Consider the following 15,252-nt stretch of genomic DNA (forward strand, 5'->3'; position numbering starts at 1 on the left):
TGCCGGCAGTGCGCCATGACAAACACAAAATGTCAAAAAATAGCACATCAGAGTGACCAGACAGCGCCAGCAAGGCACCCAGATGGAAGCCTGCGCGCCCCCCTGTAAGTCGTAAGCCAAGCCACCATGGTTGATGGGGAGCCTAAAGCGGTCTAGGGCACTGACATCCCCGTGGAAAACCCGACGATGGCGCCCCCGAGAGAGCTTCGTTGTTGTTCAATTTTGATGAGCTGTTTGGGAGTGTGGGGATACGGCTTTGCCCTATGAGGCCCTGTGTGCGAGGATCTTGCTGTTGATCCAATGTTGCTACCGAAGTTCAGGTTTTCCCTGCAGCCGGATCTCTGAATCTCCGGTTCTGACACCCGCACCGGCGCGTGTTCATCTTTCGCGACAGATGGCCTACTTAGCCTTTGAGGATTATCTAGACGTCGGCTGCGAAAGAGACCATGATGTCACTTCAAGTTACGTGATCTTCATTGTGCCTCCCTACCTTAACTGCCATGAAGCTCTTGGTCAGTAAAATCAGGCCCTAGGCCTGCCACTGACTCGAGTACCTTATTCAACCATAGGTAATCGTAATATCGACTGTCTACACCATCGGGATGGAAATCCCTTCAACTTCTGCGTACGCCGACTGGCTGTTGAGCTCTCGATGTTTGGACGGAAATAAGCATTGGGCGGCAATCTACCTCGGACGAAACCAACAGTACTTTAGCATCAGTTTTGAGCCGACTAACCACAGACCTGGACTTTCAATGATGAAGTCTCACATCATTTGAGCCAGTTCCACAGTCATTCGATTTCTGGGAAATTGACATGACTGGAGTTCTCGTGGTGGACAAATCAACGATGACTTTGCTATACTGTTGACGGTGGGACGCCTTTGCTTGCTGATGCTTGTTCAGCTAATGCCGTTGCGGCGATCCTGGAGGATTATGGCTCCACGTGTTAGCGCACCGCGCTTCGGGGGTACCCCAACGCGTCTGTTGCATTCCTTCTACTTGTATGTTTACCCTGTGTACTCCGTACGGCTGGCGCAATGGCGAAGCGAAGATTTGGTTAGGAGCTCGCACCCAGACGTTTGCGGCGCATCTTCTGCGGGCACTGCGAGCAATTCATCTGAAGAAAGAACCATTTCTCTGTAATTCGATGGCTTCTGTCCACAAGTATCCGTACTTACCGTAAGAACGATACCCGCACCATTCAGTGATTAAAGCACACAGTCACCGTGGTTCCTTAAGTCTCGGGACCTTATGATTTAACCACCATGGCCCCGTCGGGATACATGGAGTGAAGCGTCGTCCGCCGAAGGATTCAATGAAGTATCATCCATCAAAGAAGCCGTTCAACCACTATCGCTATTCCAGGAAACCGAAGAACAAGATGACCGGGTTGGGGGGGCTGTGAGGAACGCCGCGCCGGCGCCAGCATGCAGGCTAGTCTTCTTAGCGTAGACCCCGGCAAGCCTTGTTTTCTTCCTCCAAAGGTGAGCCCGTCCCGTCGTGCCTAACACACAGCCTCACCTCGCCTGTTTAGGCTACTCGTTATTCTACTATGAATCCCCGAACACGCTTGTCTGATGTCGAGGCTGGGGAAAGGAGGAGACATAGCTGTCGCTCAAATCGACGGTCATCATGGCGACCGGGGGTTTGATATAAGACCCGACGCTTCTTCCAGACTTTATTCCAAGCCAGCGAGAATCTGAATAGCATCTACAGCGTCCCGGATTATCATCCTACTTACTTGTTCGTAAAACTATTTGTTACCGGTTGTCGAGATGCGATCATCGTTCACCTGGGCACTAGCCCTCGCAGGAGCTGCTTCCGCAAAGCCTACGCAGACAACATCGCAGGCAACACATACCGGACACCATGCGACTTCAACACCCGCAAACGCATGTGCCGTTGCACAAGCAGCCGCAGAGTCGTTCCTCTCATCCAGACCCAGCGCAACAGCAGCTGCGATAAAGCCTTCAATCGCGTACGAGTGTCTTAAGTCAATCCCTGTTGATAAGCAGAATGACCTGGATCTTCTCAACTACATCGAGCCATACATCAACTTCCAAAGCACCTTGGAGCCCCTGGCGAATCCTCCGCAAGGCTATCTCGTTCCCGGTGTGGATGTTATTGGGGGACTCGGCCAGATCCGAGCCCGTGTGATGAAAGACAAGTACAAGAGCCAGATCGAGTTTGCGCTCGATATCAAGCGGCTGGTAGGTCTTGATCGTCATGAAATCCGCAGTCTTGGCTGCCTTTTCAACAAGCTCTGACATTCACTAGTTTACCCAAGCTTCTGATGGCCACTTCAACTACAACCCGGCCCTTCTCAACCTCTTCACGTTCCGCAGTCTGAACAACCTTGTTTCCGTTTCTGATGACGGTCTCAGCGTCCCGAGAGTGTATCTCATCAGTGACTTCCTCAAGTCTTATGTCAATGACACTGATGTCTACGATATCAAGAGCATCGATGATGTCCCAATCACCGAGTGGCTTGAGGCACAGTCTGCCCGAGTCCTCACCCAGGATCCTGACGCCAAATACAACTCCCTCTTCAATACCAACCCTGCCACGGAGTTCCAAGGTGTGGGCAACGAATTTGTTTTACGCTTCCCTGGGCATTGCCCGGACAAGCAGGTGATTAAGTTCACCAACGGCACCGAGTACGTTGATCAGCTCGTAGCCATTGTCGGTGAATCGCTGGTCGAGTATCTCAGCAGTGCCGAGGCCATTCACTCCAAGGTGGAGCTGCCCCCAACCAGCACCAGCTCTGTTGCGTCTTCCTCGTCTGCTATGTCCTCATCCACCTCCAGCGCAACACCTACCACGACCCAGATCCCGGGATACCCGTTGCCAGTGTCCAAGCACGCCAGTGACTGGATCTCTACGTACTTCCTCAACGGTTCCTATGGGGACACCGCCGTCCTAGCCGTGTCTTCTTTCGCTCCGTCCGATATCGACACTGCAAACAGTACCTTTGAAATCGCTGAGGCTAGACGTGTTGTTGATGTCTTCCTAAAGAAGGCTAAGGAGGCAGGCAAGAAGAAGCTCGTCATCGACCTCCAGGCCAACGGCGGTGGATTCATTGCCGCTGGTTTCCAGCTCTACAACCAGCTTTTCCCTAAGACCACAGATATCTGGGATGGAAACCGTATTCGTGCTCATGAGGCCTTTGACGCTATTGGACTGACCGCCCAAGAAGCTTCTCCCGATACTCTGGCAGACTTGGTTTCGAACGTACTCAACGATAAGCTTGAGCCCTTCAATACTTGGGAAGACCTCTACGGCCCGGAAGTGATTGCCGGACAGAATGTCACAAATCTATTGCGCTACAACCAGACTCGCATTGGCTACCCCAAGAGCACCGGGGACCAGGTCTTCCTGCCAGAAAACATTGTTGTCATCACCGACGGCATCTGCGCCTCTACTTGCACCATCTTCACGGGTCTCTTGGTTAGGGAACAGGGCGTCCGCACGATTGCCTTGGGAGGTCGCCCATCGGAGGCTCCGATGCAAGCCATCGGCGGTGTCGAGGGTTCAGAAGTCCTCGACTGGCCGTCTTTGCAGGCTGCTATCATGCAGGTTGCCAGCGACGCCATTGCTGCTAACGAGACCGACATTCTCGAGGCAGCATTTGATGTCCTCCCTGACCTGGGCGACCCTCCTCTGCTTCCCACTCTCGCCAAGTCAGGTGGTAGTTTTAACTACCGTAACGCTTACGCTCGTAAACGTCCGGATGGGTTCCCAGAGCAGTTCATTTATGAGGCTGCCAACTGTCGTCTGTTCTACACTTCGGATATGCTTACCAACATTACCGAGATCTGGACCCGCTCCGCCGACTCTGCATGGAACAAGGCCAAGTGCGTCGCCGGATCGACTGTCAGCAATGACGGTATCATCAGCAACGACATTTTGCCTTACAGTGACAAGGTAATTGGCATGAACTTGGAGTACAAGGGACCTGGTAGCCTGTCGTACAAGGGCCCCTACGAGCCTCCTTCTCCTTACGTCCAGAAACACACCAACAGCAAGCGTTCCATTGTCGAGCAGCTCAACGTTCCCGAGAACTTTGTCTATGAACCCACCAAGCACAAGATTGGTGATCTGAAGGAGTATCTTGCTCAGAACATGCCGGAAGACTTCAAATACGAGCAGAAGGATAAGATTGCGATCAGCCACACTCACCTTGACCGGGCTTAATTGAGTCGAGGGTTTGGAGGGAAATGATTATGAATGAATGCTGCAGGAGGATGGTCGTCAATCCGCTGCTTTTGTACATATTTAGCCACTCGTTGATACCCAATGGATTGAACGTCCCGTTGAGATCAGAGTCCCCTGATCAATGTACCAGAGACTTTAACCCGTGAAATCATTGCAAATCCTGCGAGACGAATCTATGAACCGCGTGTCCGAAGATACTCCGGATTCGAAGTGCCATAAAATTTTGCCCAGGCGCTGAACCCAAATCAACGCAAACATTCTCACAGAATTATCGCCGTTCCTGCATTTGGCTTGTTTGAGGGTAGTCAAAGCTCTAGAGTCCAACGTTGCCGAAAATGTCTACCGAGTCGCAGTGCTGAATGAAGAGCTTTCAACAGCCCAACATGGCATGAGTTCAGCGAAAAGCAGCCTAAGTCACATATCTACACATGCTCTGCCCAAGTATGCCGCTAAGGACTAATAGTCAAAACTTACAATGGCATAGTCCATATTCGTATCATGTGCGACATGTAGAAACGCTGCTCGGGCAGCGAGCCAGTTCCACGGCTCGGGGTCGAATTGTCGACAGCTTCAATTGTGATACAACTAAGTAAGCTCTTAGTCGGATCAAGTTCCCTCTCAAATCTTTGTCGTTATCTTTCTGAGTTACGCACCTTACCGGCGTGAGCGACCTAGGGATGGATCCACTTTCGACGAAGCCATTGCTCTCGGTCTTCGACTAACTATCTGATGTGAATTGAGGTACGCGTATCTCGACAAAGTTTTACTCTGTAAAACTACAAGATCGTAATGAAACCCATAAAAATCTTGGCCTGTTACGCGGCTTTCTCTTGCTGCTCATTCCTAACTTTGCGTTCTTAAAGTTCCATCATATATAACTCATTGCACCGTGGGGTCTCATTGCAGGTATGGTGTCCATCTTACCACTGATGTCCAGGTCAAGGACTGGCATGATCTCTACAATTCCCATGGAGCTCTACGTATCTCGGCAAAGTCCAAATCGGGCTGTGACTTCTGTGTTAAGGAATCCCCGCCGGGCTCAAGAACGCGACTCATGCTAACCTCTCGTAACCTGACACGACGAGGCCTTTTTCGAGCGAACATAATGGCTCGGGCTGTGGAACTGCAATTAAGCTTTTCGAGCCTCGGCACACACAACCGACTAAGAAAGTGACATCCTTACTTGAGAGAGATCCCGGCCATACAGTGAGTACACTTTCTCTGCTTGACATCGAACTGGCTTCACGTGTTTCGTCTCATTGAGCAAGTTTGACGATTTTGCTCCAATGCCAGTTCACAACATTTGACCTTATTTGGCAGCAGTACGTGTTGAGCATCCAATCCTGAGAACGTAAAAAAAAGCTTAATGTGAATACAGCCTGAACTTCTGCCCATGTCCTTGGGACGTTACGTTGACAGAGACTCCCACCAACCAAAACAGCCACGTGTAAGTGCGGAACAACGAAACTTTGTATCAACATGCGCAGTTGAACCGAGTTTATTTGGCCCAAGTAAAGCTCACTATTTATGTCTCTATTTTGCGAAAATGTCGCTGCTTCATCACGCCTGGGCTTGATGCCAGGAACTCTTGTCACACAACACTATGCTGACATGACTCTTTGCCACTAAGTTAGGTCTAGTTACCCAGAGCCTCATCCCTTTTCCGAGCGAGTATCATGTGAACCTGCCATTTGAGTTCCAACGGCCCGTTTCTAATCTCCTCTGTAATCTCTTGCCATTTGGGCGACTTCCATGAAGCTTCAGTAAAACCAAAATGCATAGACTCGAGCGATTGCTTCAGCCACTCGACCGAGGCTGAGATCCTCCAGTCCTCGCTATCATCTATGGCAACACGCTCAGATACACCCAGATGACCCACCGGATCTGCTGTCCCATCGAGAGGCTGGTAGTCTTTGGCATACCATTCATCCCCACAGTTGATCTCAATGCGCTTGACATCCTTCCAAACTTCGTCTCTAAGCGGCACACAGTCCATGCCGTGAAACATTTGGCGAGCAGCTCGCTTCCAATTCTCGGTCATCCACTCTTGCTTCAAGAGGTGGGCGGCATGCTCGCCAATGAAAGCTTTGAATGCTGTGTTTGCACTCGTGTTGTTGGTGATTCCCGGAAAAGGGCCGTAAATGACGGCCGCAAAGGTTCCGTTTCCCCGCAGACTCTTTGCGACATTGTCAAGCGTGGGTTCCAGGATAGTCCAGTGCAGTGACTCGCAAGCCATTACGAAGTCAACGCGGTCTCCATCCACCAGGGCTTCCCAGGGGTCTTCCCCGCGACAGTTCCGGTATGAGAAATCGGTCCCAGTGAACCGGTCCCTGAAGCGTGCGCGGCAGTCTTCGATGTTCTTGGCTTGCGGTTCAGTCAGGACGACATGCTTGGGAGCCGAGGGTACGTGCATCAATAGGCCTTCGGCGGCATTGCCGCTGCCGGAGCCGATATCGTGAATTGTATCCAGAGGGCCTTCATGGTAGTTTGTCCAGAGTTTCCACATAGACCTTGGATAGGGAGGCCGGTGATCGACGTAGTGTTTTGCTTCCTTGGCGATGGCCATATTGGGTCGATGGCCGGCATCTAGCTGAGGGGCAGTGAGGGGGGGACTCATTTTCGACAGGGTTCAAACGGGCGCTGTTCTGTTTCTCTGTTGATGGGTCTCCTTATAATGGCCACCCGAGAATGATACGATATGAAGGCCAAATGGTCGATCCGCGTACAATTCTGGGCCCACCGCTGTTTCTTATCCTTGACAATGGTGGTTGGCCTTGTAGTCCTGATTTTCGGACTTGAACGTGGTACCGAGAGAATCCCATCGGACTGGCTGGGCAGAAAGGGAGCAATTCTTGGGTTTGCATGGTCTGTGGTTCTTTCCGTAACCGACGGGTTGCGACGGTACTTCGTAGAGCTAAACACTTTCTGGTCCGAGTCGGATGGGGATGATGGGGTGCAGGCCACTGACTCAATCCACGGTTGCATTGCTTAAACTTTGACATTTCTGATAATTAGGTGGTAGTAGATAGGCGCGTCTATCGAGTCTTTCAAAGCTTCTTGGCTCTTAAACGAACAGCCACGCACTACTTGAAATAAGTTTTGACAACACTGGAATTAGCGGAAGTTAGTCTCTGATCATGTTTTCAACCCCTGCCTTACCAACGGCACTGCCTGCAAGATTGACAGATGGTTCATAGAGAAACACTGATTTATAGCGGAAGCGTGATTAGGTTCCTTTGGCCTGGAAGCTCTTGGAAGCTGGCTGAAGAGGCTGTAGCCTCCGCCTCAAAACAAGGCTCATCTACTTGTAGACATGTACCTCAGCTTGCAAGGTGTGAGCGGAAACTCGCGAAGTAAGTGGACTCGGGGCACGCGGATCAAGATGCCCCGGGCACGATTTCACACCATCTTTGATGGAGCTTCATGTACCAGCTGCAAGAGGGGTCAAGCCCATCATTCTGGTTTGATTACCCTTGCCATCTCTCCCAAGACGGGGCGAGTCATCCACAAAGCCTAAGCCCGTCTGATGTGATGAACACATCCCACCCAGAGCGAATGGTGCAACATTGCCTGTGGGTTACGCGGCGAGGGGAAAGGAAAGTCAAACAAAGTAGTCGCATTAACAACTCTGATTGGCTGACTCCTCAGAATAAGCAAGCATCCCATGCTGTTTTCTATCCTGTTTGTCATGTTGTGAGACTTTGATAGAGCTGGTTCCTTGACGAAACAGTCTTATTCTTTAGGATCTGCTGTCAAGCTAGAGAATCTTGGGAAGTCTGAATCTTTTAACTTGGGATGCGCTGGGTCACAGTCATTTCTAACAGAGCTTCAGACCAGGGAGCTGTAACATTCTTGACTGGCGTATTCCACGAGCTACCTATTGGGGAAACCTTGCTCATTTAGCCAAAACCCTATGTGAGTGTTTGGATTCGTCCGTTGGTGATATCGCAACACTACTTACTTAGACCAAGCTTATCTTGCATTCAGCTCGCCATTCTCTCTACAACAAGTGCCGACGCTTTTCTCAACTTGGAACACTGCCGTCCGGTGTTCTTTCTAGAATACTTCGAAGCTTGAGTGCACATTTCTCACGCGAAACCTAAGTAACTCAAGCTATCAACATGCGTCGAATCACACGTCGAAGAGGAGCTTGTCAGGCTTGCAGGTCCAGGAAAGTCCGCTGTGAGTATCCAGACTGGTCAGCATGTTGAACTCGTCATGACAGTTTTCAGGCGACGGGGCCGACCCGTGCCTCAATTGTGAGGTAAGAGTAGATTCCCCAGAATGTCCAACTCAGGCCTACGCTAATGATTATTAGCGAAACGGGCAGGCTTGTTACTATCCGCCATTAGCTCCTCGACCAAGAAGAACAAGCGCACCGGGAGCGACCAATCGAACTGCCCCCAACATCCGAAGACTGGGAATCAACACCGACCAGAACTGCCCCGTATACGATGCTTGGCAACAAATGCCCTGTGATACAACCCTTTTGACACCGAACTCAACCGAGGGAACTACGACCAATGGCGGTAAGGTCGATGGTGAAGACTTTACCTGTATGCTCCAGCTATCGCTCTCGGAGGCTTACCCGGACTTGGGGCATGATGGCTCGTTGGACTTACTCGATCTACCATTGCCGGGTGAAGACGAGCTTATGGAGCTCCTGGAAACGACGCCATCTGATTGTAATTCCGGTGGTGGATTCAACTTTGACTTTACGACTTCGAACACAGAGCAGTTTCCGCAGTCGCCAACCGCTGCACCGTCATTGCCGAATGATAGCCAGCCTCGCACCAGGCCGGAAACGACAAGCCCTCCAGACTATAATACGGTAAGTGAGATTGGGCACGCTTACTAGAAGAACGTTAATGACTCGGACACCGCACAGTTATTTAACTTTGACGAAGCAACGGATGTTCCGCCGCCTGCTTTCAACCCGAAAGAGAAACTACCGATTTCGAATAATGGTACAGTCCACGTCGACTTTTCTGCCGCAAATGTCTATGGCCTCCCTGAGTTCATCTCTCAGGGAGTTAGAGATAGCCCAAGACATGAGACGATCAAGATTGTGAACGGTCTACGGCGAGCTCTGTGCGAGAGTACAGTGGCGTCTGGCGAAGATGGACCACTTGACAGGACGAAAAAGTTTCCTGGAACCGACAGTACTCTTTCAAGATACTGCGACGGTAAGCATTGTTCCACTATTGACCCAACCAAGTCGAGGTAGCTGACATTCTCCACTCAGCATGCTTTGAAGATTGTTGCCCGTAAGTGATTGATATGACACGGGGAAGACGAGCAGAATCCCACGAAACTGACATCATCTTCACACGAATAGTATTGGTGACTTTATGACGAAATCTGCAGTCGAGAGTATCATCAGGCAGTCCAGAGAACCTGAGCCCGACAGATTAGTTTTAGTTTTTGCTGAAGCCATCGTAGCCGTGGGCTTTCACACAGCTTGCCTACGAGATCGGCAAACCCGAAGCGTTGGAGAGTCCCACGAAGCACAGAAGCGCCTTGCATCAGCCTTGTGGCGCTACAAAGACATCCAAAACTGCCCGAGCACGCTACTGAAATTTCAGGTCACTCTGATCATGGTAATTATGATCCGAATTGCGACATATTCGTCATAAATATGGCTGTAGACCCTAACTTGAAGAGCAGGCAGTGATTGCATACGTATGCGAAGAGTCCTTGATTTGGGAGAAAATCACTGCGGCAGTATGTTGTGCGCGTGACCTTCGTCTCGTTCACGCGGCAAGAGGTCAGCAAACCAGCATGAGCGATCAAGATCAAGAGCTGGCTCAACGGGGAGTTTGGTTTCTCTACAGCCTCGAGACAGACTACGCTATCCATCATGGGATGCTCCCAGTGAGTCCACCAATTGGGTCATTTCGGTCAAGGCAACTAACGGCTAGTTAGATACTAGATCTGGGTTGGGGGATCCAGTTTCCGTCGTTCGACAAAGGAGACGACATGATTGCCGTGTCATACACCTTCTCCGAGCTTCTACACTCGGTACTCAAATTTCAGTATAGTCCGAGAGCTCTGAACAAGTCTGCATCGGCATATGATCGTCGCGATCGGCTGCAGGCCAGCTGCCATGTCCTCAATGAATGGCTTAGTGGCCTGCCGACACCTCTCAATGAGGCGAACGATGCCGGGGTTCTCCAAAGTGTAAAGGACGACCGGCAGCTACGGAAGGCATTCCGTGTCTTCTGCATGTATCATCGGGCTGTGTTTTTTATCCATTGCCCATGGATAACACCCATCGCCACAGATGACGCGGATGTGTACGGTGTTGCCGGGCAGACCAGGGAGAGGTGTGTTGAGCGCTGTGTCGAGTCGGCATTTGCAGTTGTTAAGCTCGCAAACAGTGGACTGTTTTGGGAAAAGGGACTTGAAAGGTACGTTGTGCGACCGTGAATTGAGATATAGTTGTTGACGTTGCATGTGTAAAGGGACATAGGATCGTCAAGCATGAAATGGGGCAATATGGGACAGCTTCTCCTAGTATCACTTTGCTTCATTGTTTACTACCTCATTAACGGTGAGAAGGCGAATCGCAAGACAGCAATGCCTTACTTGGCCATTTGTGGAGGCTTGTTTGGAAGATTGAGCCTGGATAGTGATGAGGGTTCTTTGATGGATCATTACCTAGAGCTCATTCAAGTAGTGCGGGCAAGTTGACATATTTCGAAGGACTCATAGCGAGAGCAAGGAAGACTTCAGACCCATGACGTCTTCCAGAATAGCGCCTTAACCGAAAATGACAAATCTTCAGGCTGGAAATACGTACATATTCAAGTGTAAATGAAGGTTCAGGAGCGGCCCGCTCAGCTAACCGATTGGTAACCTGTGGGCTGTCAAGACAATCTTGGCTCTTGGCACGAACTAGATACCCAGCTGTAGGAAAGGGAACATCGGCAGGGCCTAGCGGCAAATAAGTGTCCTGGTCAGTTGTATTTTACCCGCTTGGGAATGGCATTTGCCTGAATACGGGGAATATGATCACGAATTGACGCCGGCGGGCGGAAATCAAACAAAGTTCATTGATGGCTATGTTTCGCAACATGAGTTGATATAGACTTTCAAGTTACCAAAGTATGATTGCCGTCGCTGTGGAGCCGGCGGGTCGGGTAATCCTTGTAACTCTTCATCGAAGCTCCATTCTAACTAGAACTGTTCGGGCCATTGTGGATACTAAAGTAGATATCAGGGATAGATAATATGGATGGCAGGGCCTCTGTCTTAGAAGTTCACCTCCTCCTTTCTCCGCCTGACAAGGACCTTGGTGGTGGGGTTTGCAAGCATGGAAAACCCAAACTCTAGAGGACTGATATTTGTGTTTTCCGCCAGCTTGATATCGTACTTGAGCAAGAGGTGGCACATGACCAGCTTCACAGTATTGGCGCCGAAGAAGCGGCCAGGACAGGCGTGAATGCCGAGGCCGAAACCTAGATGTTCGGGCGAAGTGCTGACTAGCTGGGACGTCTTTTCGCCTTGCTCAGAAGCTTCCCGCAGTCTCAAAAAACGGTATCCATCATAGGCTCGCGGGTTCTTATAGATCTCCGGGTCCCACATCTTTTCCGCATTAATAGCGATGCCAGAATCTTGGGGAAGAACTGTGCCATCCTTGAGGCGGACATCTTCCATGACTCTGCGGCCTAGACCCACTGTAAAGCACGTTAGTTGAGCCTGCCAAAAGTGGCAAAAAGTGCCTGAGTGATGTACAGTAGAATAGTTGATAAAAGAATGGAACAAACGCACCAGCTGCAACGGGCTTAAGGCGCAGAGTTTCCTTGAGAACACTGTCGAGAAGCTTCGTGTTGTAAAGACTCGTAGGTTTCCATTGCCCGTCCCCGAGAACAGACCGGATTTCGTTCCTGAGTGGCTCGAACATCTCTGGGTTCTTGCAAAGATCCATGATGCTCTGGGACATAAGATCGTTACTGGTCAGAATTGCAGAGATGCTGAGGGCCAGCTGCTGATCGGCAGGATCATACTCAACGCCCATTCTTTTCGCTGCCGTCTCATACCAGTCCAGAGCGTCATGATACTCGAGGCTTGGATCTGCTGCCTTCTCTACACGGCGCTTCTCTAGAATAGGCGCGATGATTTGCCGCGCTTCAATTAGCATCGTACGAACTTCTCGGCATTCTGTAAGAAACCAATGAATAGTGCGATAGAGAATCACTGGCCAACGCCTTAAGACTTTGGCAGCATTTGTTGCTTTGTTGGTGTAATTCACTGTGATTTTCAGCCAGTCGGGATTTCGGCACAGCTCTGGGCCAAGAAAAATGACGGAGGACACCCGGGCAACAATTCGAATGATTACGTCGCCAAGAAGAACCTCATGCCATTCTGAAGAGAGGGTAGGGGCTGTCAGAATTCGATGCTGTCGTGCGGGGTTTGTGTTAATGACTGACCTTCGTTATCGGTCAAGATATCACTAAGAGCAGCGTTTGCCTCATCAGACAATGGCTTGTTCAGCTTGGCTAGAATCATGTCTAGATCAGTAAACGAAAATTGACTATCACCGAGTTCCCAAGACGACATACCAATACCAGCAGGCGTGAGATTCCATTTGATGACATTGTGTAGTATCTCAGTTCCAAGAGCAATGTAAGGCTCGAACCCAGGGATGCCAGCTTGCCAGTACTACAAGAACAGCGCAAAAGTCAATAACCGAGCTCTAATAACAAATTTCATTTAGAGCTTGCCATACCTGGAGCAGAAACTTCGTTGAGTCAAAACGGGCATCATTTCGAACCTCTGGCATGACGCTGTGGTCGAGAATAATGACACCACCGCCAAGACCGGTATTGACTCTGAAAGGCTTCCCACCAAATTCTTCCAAACCCCGGGCCAACATCGCCCTTCCACTCATGAGATACTCATTTTTCGAGGCATTAATCACCGGGAATGCAGACAACTTATTCTTACGCAGCGAAACGGTCATCACTGAGGCTATCAATATGATAGCCATCAGAAAGGGCACATAGCCGCTGGTCTCCATCGAGCTTGGAAGCCCGAAGTTGGTTAAGTCGACCCATGATGGCCGGGGAGGACTAAGTGTGGTTTGTGTGTTGGTGTTGAGGTAACTGGCCATCGTTGATTGATTGAAGAGCCACTTTCTCACTGTGAAGCTCTAAGAGGCATACGTGGGTGATTGGTTTCAGACTTTGTTAAACTAGCGTGAGCTCTACGCGGGTGGGACGATGAGGACCTAACGACCCCTTCAGCATTCAGCTCACCACATACTTCCACCCATGGCGATTCGCATCTTGGGAACCCAACGCGCTACCTTTCGTGTTCGGCTCCGAGCTACCGGCGCCTTGCCGTCCCTCCGTTTCCCACCGGATCGAGAGGTAAAGTTGACTGGGGTAGTTCGGTCCGAGCGGGCGGAGCCGGGTGTAGCGAGAGGGAGTTCGCGAGTCAACGCACGGTGCTGACAGCCCAGGGATAGCGTCGCGCCGATGTCCCGTTTAGGGTTTCATAAAGCAGTTTCCGAAACCTTGTGCCACTTGATGCCACCAACCCCTTTGTTCCAGACTTTCCGGGGTTGTTTCCATCTGCCTTTTCGGAGCAGGAAGAACAAGGAACCCTTTGAGTTACGGTAAGCAACTCTGTGGGAAAAGCCTTCTGGCTAGACGTTGCGAGGCAGGTGAAATGTTTCTACGAACCACAATCTGCTATTCTCACTCAGGCTTCGCGAGATGGACAAAGGCCTGAGTCACTCATTCTTGGACCGGCACAGGCCGTCGATGCTGGTGCTGGCATCCCAACTCTCTGCCGCGGCACTAAACGGCTTTGCCAAGTTTTTCGAGACGGGCGAAGACCCAGTACACCCATTCCAAGTTCTATTCGTCCGGTTCCTTATCACGGGTACGGCATGCACCGTCTACCTCTGGTTCACGAAAGCTCCAAATTTCCCGTTAGGATCACCAGAATTGAGATGGCTACTAGCTCTGAGGGCAGCGGCCGGTGTTTTTGGAGCCTTTGGTTTCTATTGTAAGATGAATATCGCGTCGTGACATGAGGTTTTGGTGAATTGACCTTGTTAACACGTTATCTACTAGTTTCTATCATGCACCTTAAGCTTAGTGAAGCAACGGCCTTGAATTTCCTTGGGCCGCTCACTGCCATGATCTTGATTCGGTACCTAGATTATGGAACCTTCGAGGTTATTGATCGGATCGGGGCCTTTGTCGCGCTGGTTGGTGTGATCCTCGTCGTCCAGCCAGACGCGCTATTTGGCTCTAATCCAACACTTGCAACCGCTGCTCAGTCAATTACCGATGGGACCCCGAAAGGCAGAATGATGGGTTTCGGATTCGGGTTGATTAGTGTGTGTGGTGGAGCGGTAAGTCAACGATGAGTCACTGGTGACAACCTTTACTGAATATATCTAAAGGTGGCGCTTACGGCGATTCGCTCCATCGGTACACGCGAGCACCCTCTGATGAGTATCATGTACTTTGCTTGGACGATTGTCATTGTATCTACTGTGGCATTCCTTCTCATAGACAGCGTTCATCTCACAACAACAGTTCTGTCGTGGATAAAGTTGATACCCCTTGGCATCTTCGGCTTTGTAATGGTTAGTATTCGTCCTGTCCAGTATACTGTTCCACGTCCTCGACTAACACCACATGCTCTTCTAGGAATTTCTTCTCACTGCAGGAATAGCCAACGATGTCTCATCAGCTGCTACGATCATGATTTATTCTCAGGTCGGATGGGCGTTACTACTGGATTGGATTGTATTCCAGTCTCAAGTTAATCTCTTGACGCTGATTGGCATAGGCGGTGTTGTAACTAGCTTGGTCGTTGTTTCTTCAGCCAAGGAGTGGAAATGGCTACGGAAAGGTCGATATGAAGTGGTGGAACAAGATTCCCTTAATGAAAGAGAGCCAGACGAAGAGAGAGTAGAGATGAGACTAAACAGCTCAGTGGCATGATGCATACTTGTAGACTTCAGGAATAGCGATTTAGAAGAATTATACATATTATATATCAGGATGCGGGC

The 15,252-nt window shown here is 50.3% G+C and overlaps 5 protein-coding genes across 5 annotated transcripts; 3 read left to right on the forward strand and 2 right to left on the reverse strand.

Annotated features, from left to right (window-relative positions):
- Nucleotides 1-1,777: 1,777 nt before the first annotated feature.
- On the forward strand, nucleotides 1,778-4,196 carry CABS01_00873 (peptidase S41 family protein; the record flags this gene model as incomplete). The annotated part of the gene is made up of 2 exons (XM_060534254.1): nucleotides 1,778-2,212; nucleotides 2,280-4,196. The coding sequence occupies 2 exons, from the start codon at nucleotides 1,778-1,780 to the stop codon at nucleotides 4,194-4,196; spliced, it is 2,352 nt and encodes a 783-aa protein (XP_060401332.1).
- Nucleotides 4,197-5,853: 1,657 nt separating this feature from the next.
- Nucleotides 5,854-6,834, reverse strand: CABS01_00874 (uncharacterized protein; the record flags this gene model as incomplete). Its single annotated transcript, XM_060534255.1, has 1 exon — nucleotides 5,854-6,834. One exon carries the CDS (start codon nucleotides 6,832-6,834, stop codon nucleotides 5,854-5,856), a length of 981 nt encoding a protein of 326 aa, XP_060401333.1.
- Nucleotides 6,835-8,685: 1,851 nt separating this feature from the next.
- On the forward strand, nucleotides 8,686-10,910 carry CABS01_00875 (uncharacterized protein; the record flags this gene model as incomplete). The annotated part of the gene is made up of 7 exons (XM_060534256.1): nucleotides 8,686-9,048; nucleotides 9,106-9,403; nucleotides 9,463-9,484; nucleotides 9,556-9,817; nucleotides 9,885-10,091; nucleotides 10,143-10,627; nucleotides 10,682-10,910. The coding sequence occupies 7 exons, from the start codon at nucleotides 8,686-8,688 to the stop codon at nucleotides 10,908-10,910; spliced, it is 1,866 nt and encodes a 621-aa protein (XP_060401334.1).
- Nucleotides 10,911-11,471: 561 nt separating this feature from the next.
- CABS01_00876 (cytochrome P450) lies at nucleotides 11,472-13,332 on the reverse strand (the record flags this gene model as incomplete). Its single annotated transcript, XM_060534257.1, has 5 exons — nucleotides 11,472-11,896; nucleotides 11,991-12,584; nucleotides 12,650-12,718; nucleotides 12,782-12,881; nucleotides 12,949-13,332. The coding sequence occupies 5 exons, from the start codon at nucleotides 13,330-13,332 to the stop codon at nucleotides 11,472-11,474; spliced, it is 1,572 nt and encodes a 523-aa protein (XP_060401335.1).
- A 607-nt stretch (nucleotides 13,333-13,939) lies between these two features.
- CABS01_00877 (uncharacterized protein) lies at nucleotides 13,940-15,184 on the forward strand (the record flags this gene model as incomplete). The annotated part of the gene is made up of 4 exons (XM_060534258.1): nucleotides 13,940-14,234; nucleotides 14,303-14,586; nucleotides 14,638-14,823; nucleotides 14,888-15,184. 4 exons carry the CDS (start codon nucleotides 13,940-13,942, stop codon nucleotides 15,182-15,184), a joined length of 1,062 nt encoding a protein of 353 aa, XP_060401336.1.
- Between the last annotated feature and the right edge of the window lie 68 nt (nucleotides 15,185-15,252).

Source organism: Colletotrichum abscissum (assembly GCF_030869225.1).
Source record: "Colletotrichum abscissum strain IMI 504890 chromosome Unknown Scaffold_2.1, whole genome shotgun sequence".
Taxonomy (NCBI): Eukaryota; Fungi; Ascomycota; class Sordariomycetes; order Glomerellales; family Glomerellaceae; genus Colletotrichum; species Colletotrichum abscissum.